A 6,376-nucleotide genomic window follows, 5' to 3' on the forward strand; every position below is an offset into this window, starting at 1 on the left:
CCAGACTGAGCACTTAAAAATATATATAGATATAAAAATGCGCTAAACCAGTGTGTGCCAGATAACCTCTAAAGCAAAACAAAAGCACATACAAGTTTAACAATGGCAGGAGAGAGCAAAGATGGTTTATTAGACAAAGAAGCACTCTTGTCTTTCGTCTGAGAGCTTGGAATGCTTTTCCATTAACGTAAATGTGTATTTTGTGATTATACCCCACATTTGCACTCCTCTATTGCAATGAGTGTATGGAATGTCTTTATAATGCACATGTCTTCTCCACCCACAATTCCTTGCCCCATCACTACACTTACTGTGCCTTTGACTCCCTCTGGATAGAGAAATCTCTTGTAAATTGTGTTGACGGTGTCATTGGGTTCAACATCACACTCCCTCTGCAGCAGGATTGGTCCGGTGTCCAGTCCGTCATCAGCCCAGAACACTGTGAACCCACCCTTTTTGTCACCATGGATCAGGGTCCTGTGTGTCAGATAGAGTAAGTAAAAGACTTGGCTCGTCAGCATGCCAACCCCGACCTGATGAACGTGTGCGTCACTCACCAGTTGATAGCAGAGGCTCCCCTGTGGCGAGGCAGCAAGGAGGGGTGGTAGATGATGGAGCCGTGTTTGGGGTGGTCGATAACCTCCATGGGGATGAACTGGGAGCAAAAGGGCAGGACGTTGAGCTCGGCACCAGTGGCCTTGTACTGATCCACCACCTCTGGGATGGCCTGGCCCTTCACACGCCAGCGTGGGAACTTGAAGACGGCAACACCATCCTTCTCCGCCTCAGTTGCTGTGGAAAGAAAAGAATGATCAAACTCTTGTTTTGAGTCACAAAGGTACACAAAGACTAGAAAATCTAAAGATGATTTTTTTTCTCAGTTCATCTTTCTATTACTTGTTTGATTAATCAGTTTATTGTCAGAATAGTGAAAATTAAGGTAACGTATTCAAATTGCTGTTTTGACTGACCAATAGTCCAAAACAGCAAATTAAAATTACATTAAAAATCTGCAAATCTTGCAGCAAACAGAAGAGATATCACTATGTAATGCAAGTTTGTACAAGTGATGAAACCTACACCTGCAGCTGTTTTAGGAGAAATAAATGAGAAATAATATCATAGATTAGCAATCTCTTTGGCTGAAATTACCTTAATTACCTTGATGTTGGAAAGTTTTAAGCTTTTGCAAAATTGCACAATACTATATCACTTGTGGGATGTCTAATTTCAAAAGCTGGATTTTCTGTTTCAGATCCACAGAATTTCACCCTCTGCATCTTTTGAAGTCAGATTCAAAAGTATTTTTGTCTTCCAAAGCGGAGCATGACAGAGAAAGTTTGGAAACCACTGACCTCAGGCCGGATGAAAGCTCATTAACATGCGTGACGAGTGTTGTGATAGGATTCTGACAAATGAGGGGAAGACAGTGAACCTTTTATCAACTTGCCTCATGTTTTTTTCACTCTCAACAATCTCTACCTCCATCAGAAAACACAAGCAACTCATGCTGACCAATCATAGTTCAGCATTTAGAAATTTAAGTGAAGCACACTTTTTACACCATGGAGAATTTGTAGTTCTAACTCAAAGCCAGTCAAAACTACATTAATTGCTAGCCCTTCCTTATTCTTCTACAGTGCTGTAAATCCAGATATAGAAATTATATTGCTGATTATTGTCCTGATATTGTTAGATATAAAGATAGCGCGCAGGTGATGACACACTGCACTTGGACACCAACACTAATGATTATGCAACTTTGATAAGAGCAATGGTGAGTACAAATTTCATTTGGCACCATCATGAGTCTATTCATAGCACATGTGCCCAAAAATATGACGTATTTTGCTTGGAAACTCACACTCAACAAGGCTTTAGTGACAGAGGAAAGACAGCCTTTGCATTAATATTTCACTCTAACTGGTCCTGCAGCCTGCACTTATTGCAAAGCTAAAGTTTGGAGGTCCCAGTCAGTAAAGTTCTCACCCAGTGGGTCAGCCTTGCCATCCTTGTCAGGGATTGTGAAGACTCCTACGATGGTGTGGCCATCCTTCCTCAGCTCTTTGTAAACCTCCTGGCCGAACAGACTCTGACCGATCACTGCGATCTTCATCTTCACACCTCACTGTGTGAGAGGCGGCAACACACACCAGGACAACCAGAAAATATGTTTGTATTCAGTACAAGCAAATCAAAGTGTGTGGATTATGTCACTTATGAGAAAAAATACATTTTATATAGCAAGTGAGGGTTTCTAGGGTTAAGGTTTTCATCTTGCATATCATTTTCATACTTGCAAGTATTTTGCAACTATCAATTTGTTGCAGTCTTTCTTTGACTGAAAGGCACTTAAAGCTCCAAGGGACCACTGACTTCATTCAATCAACACACCGACTTCAAAATACGCTCAGCAAAGACAGCAGACAAGACAGAGCACGCCTGTGCTTCTGTTAGCTTTGTATGTGTGCAGGCATTTCATGAGAAAGCTCTGTGGTTTGGGGTTGTTTTGAAAAGACTGAGAGGTCAGACGAGACACTCGCTCACACTTTATGCAAACATGTCAAAGTCTTGACTGTGTGATTAGGTCCAAAGAGCACACTGAGCGGCTCTGTGGCGGTTTCACAATGGTATGACTTTAGCATGATACAGTTTGAAGAATAAGACCCAGGCAGAAGATATGTGCATGTGTAGATGACTAGCATACCAAATCTATTTTCAGAAAAGGCTAAAATGTATTTTGGAGGTGGCTGCAGTTGATTATCAAAAGCACATACAAGATTGTATTTATATTTCCTGTATAGTATGTGGAATAAATTTCAACATTTTTGGAAAATATCGCTAAGTAATTATTGCATGCAGAGTGACATGTTTTGCTTATGTTTGTCTGTAATGTTTAGATAACTTCATATAGATAAACTCTGCATAAAAACACTAATATGACCACTACCACGCAACCATTAAACAGCATATTCTAAATGAATCAAAAAGTGCTTAGTAATCATGACAGTTGTCTGTTCGACAGTTTGTTGACCCTAAACATGGAGGGGCGCGGCCTGCTGTCCTACCAACCAATCAAATCCCTCAGTGTAGCTCATGCCTCCGGTGTTGACCAATCAAAAGTGCGGAGGAATTGAAGGGATTAGATATATTCACACGTTATCCTCGCCATAAGGCATTTCGGCTCTTTGAAGGGAGCCGGATCTTATGGCTCCGTTCCTTTCCGAGAGCCGGCTCTTTCGGCTCCCAAACGGCTCTTCATTTAGTTCCACTTCTGCTGGTCACTGCCTAAGTTACTCTCTTATTTGTTGCAAGCAATAAATATGTAAGATTATACATCTGCAATACAATTAAATATTCTGTCATATTGATGGTTAAAAAGTTGGATATGTCAAGAATAACTATCCTAGTTGTATAACAAAAATAACACTACCAATGAAATAGTAATTCATTTTACTAATTAATAAATAATTGCACAACAGTATACAGACACATACAGTATATTTCAATCAAATTTGTATGATATGAAGTGTCATTTGTTCTTGCCGGCTCCCATCGTTCACTTAAAGGAGCCGGCGCATAGAGCCGACTAGTTCGCGACCGACACATCACAACACCGCACTTTATGAAACCATGTGCAGACTTAATGTGGAATTGTAATGAAAGTATCCTCAACAATTGCTGCGAACACAAACAGTCTCTTGTTGCAAATACAAACAGTGTGTGTGTGGAGACCAATCAGCAATCTGCACTCTCATTTATAAGCATTATGCACCATGCAAAGAATTCTGAAACAGAAGGGAAGAACTAAAGTATGTGTCCTTACCCCGGCCTGCACACCCGCTGCTCCTCTGCTTGCCTGGAAAGAGCGATCGGACGGAGACCGTTGCTTTTAATTTCCTCCCCCCCAGCCACACATGCAGGTCACCCAATTACATAACATGCAAATAAAGCAGTGATTGGACAGCACGGGCCATGAGGCAGCATGGGGCGGTCTATCGGCTGCTAATGCCTTTGAGTGAAGCCAATCACACGGAAAATTAGGAATGTCAACTATGAGAAATCACTACAACATTACAATAACGACCGAATATGTCTTTTCCCTGCAATGTGCTGACTTAATTTTACTTTTTAGTGAGCAAAAAGCATTTTCACAGGGCAAAATGTGTATGTGTCAATGAATCTTGGATTTGTCTATGATATATCCAATCCAAATCCAAGTTCCACTGCTTAAATGATTTGGTTTCACATACTGTTCCCAAAGGTCAAACATTACTTTTCATGCTCAAAAAAACAAAAACAAAAACAAAAAAAACATGGGAACATTATGGACGTTATGGGAATTTTGCTGTGGCCTTGCAGTTTTTCTGTGCCCCTACTGATGATAACAATCAAGTCCAAGGATTATTCGCATGTGCTTTTTGTATTTGTGTTCTGTATGCAACCAATTAGTCAATTTGGAAAAAGAAAAAAAAGTCAGCTTAAAGTCATTTAAAACTATAAAATACAATTAAGGAAAACAATTATAAGTAAAGAGAGAAAAGAAATAGGTGACTTACAGAAAACCTGTGATTGATTGATTGAATATCTTTATTATCCCAGAGGGAAACTGGCACAAAATTGAAATTGAACACAATAAAAACATACACAGTAAAGAGAAATGATAAAGACTCACTAACTGACCTGGGAGCTGATAAGGTTAGAGAAAGGTCAGTTACATTGTTACATTTGTTACATGTTACATTTTCAGTTTGCTACTGTATTTTCTCATCATCATCTCGTGACGTACCTTTTGTCTCAGTTGCCTTTCTAAGGAATTTTCTGCGCAGAGATCCACTGAAAAGAGCAGCAGATGTGCCTTTACAGCCGAGCTTTCTGTCATAGAACAACAGCTTCTCCAAACCTCTCTCTACTGTATTTAGTGTCATTTGGATTTCTCTCTTGCCATTTGTACACACCCCTTTCTCATGATATAATGGCACACACTATTCAGACTTAGTTAGTGGATAGTTTTTGTTGTCAGCACAGAGTCTTGCTTGCTTTTAACCAAATGTCATTTTTATCCTTGCAGTAGCCGATAGATTCTGTGGACACATTTGAGGCCTTTTGTGACACAAAAGGTCAAAGGTCAATAGTGTACTACAAAACAGCTCAATACTTATTGACAGACTGATCCATTGCATTCATTTACCTGCATGGATGTTGACATGATGCATTTCTAACAAAGTCAAACCTCAGGAACAAGTCTGCAGTGAGAACTGACTTTTTCACAACCATCCAAAAATGCCTAAAGACACATATTTCTTTAGCTGGCCTATATTAATGTACTCTCTCCCCCGACGCATTTGCAGAAATTTAAAGAATTTCACCTCTGAACAGTCAGAGGTCCTAATCTGCACTGAGCTGTGACTGAGTTTGAAACATCATTTAATTATTAACACAAACATGCAGGACGAGAACGTTTTCTAGACTTCCCTCTACAGAACTATTTGAACTTTAACTGCTATTTTCTCAGAGCCTGCGTCACAGTGTGTGTGTATGTGTGTGTGCGTTCATTAGGGGAGGGGGGGTGAAAGAGTAAAAGCGAAGGAACAACAGGAGAAACGTTGTAAAGTTAGCCACACTGTCAGAGCAGTTTGCACTTGGCTTTACAGGAATAGTCATCAGTGTAGCAGACTCAGGGAAGCCCTCCTCGCTCTCTTTCATCTCTGTGTGTGTGTGTGTTAATGGAGCCTGGCTTGTTCCTGGCTGTCACAGATTGCATAATGCAGGTCTCCACAAAGTGAGTCACGTTTCCAGTGGAGTAAATGTTGTAACTTATTTGGTAGGACTGCTGCTTTTGAGTCATTACTCCAAAGTTTGGGAGGTACTGTAGCATGTGGACCTGCCAGTCTACACAGAATTCAGCTCAGAAAATGATCTTCTGTTTAAAGGAACAGTTTGACTACTAGGACATACGCTTATTTATTTCCATACCCGAAAATTAGATAATAAGATTGAAACCACTCCCATGTCTGCTATGGAGCTAGAGCCAGGAGACGGTTAGCCTAACTTAGCATAAAGACTGGTAACAGAGGCTAGCATGGCTCTGTCCAAAGTTCAAAACTAGGCATATTACTACTTTTAAAGCTGACTAATTAACAATGTGTACCTCATTTGTTTAATCCGTACACAACAGGAATTGTAAAAACATCAATTAATGGTCTTAGGGATATTTATGTAGTGTCACTACCTATTTCTTACTGTGATGTCAACAACCCAAGTAGCAGTGATGGTTGTTGTTCGGCAAGAAATAGTTAGCACATAGCACGCAACTCCTGTAAAACCACAATTTATTGTCTTTACATTTCTGTGTGTGTATGGATTAAACAAACAA

The 6,376-nt window shown here is 40.1% G+C and overlaps 1 protein-coding gene across 1 annotated transcript in view; it reads right to left on the minus strand.

Annotated features, from left to right (window-relative positions):
- The window catches only part of LOC122862279 (cytosolic 10-formyltetrahydrofolate dehydrogenase-like), a 28,310-nt gene extending 24,327 nt beyond the window's left edge, over positions 1 to 3,983 (minus strand). The window contains exons 1-4 of the mRNA XM_044167647.1: positions 3,827 to 3,983; positions 1,990 to 2,128; positions 558 to 792; positions 312 to 477 (exon numbers count right to left, since the gene is read on the minus strand). Of these exons, the coding sequence (XP_044023582.1) occupies positions 312 to 477; positions 558 to 792; positions 1,990 to 2,116 (528 nt within the window). The 5' untranslated portion in view covers positions 2,117 to 2,128; positions 3,827 to 3,983. The remainder of the gene's footprint in view (positions 1 to 311; positions 478 to 557; positions 793 to 1,989; positions 2,129 to 3,826) is intronic.
- Between the last annotated feature and the right edge of the window lie 2,393 nt (positions 3,984 to 6,376).

Source organism: Siniperca chuatsi, linkage group LG2 (genome assembly GCF_020085105.1).
Source record: "Siniperca chuatsi isolate FFG_IHB_CAS linkage group LG2, ASM2008510v1, whole genome shotgun sequence".
Taxonomy (NCBI): domain Eukaryota; kingdom Metazoa; phylum Chordata; class Actinopteri; order Centrarchiformes; family Sinipercidae; genus Siniperca; species Siniperca chuatsi.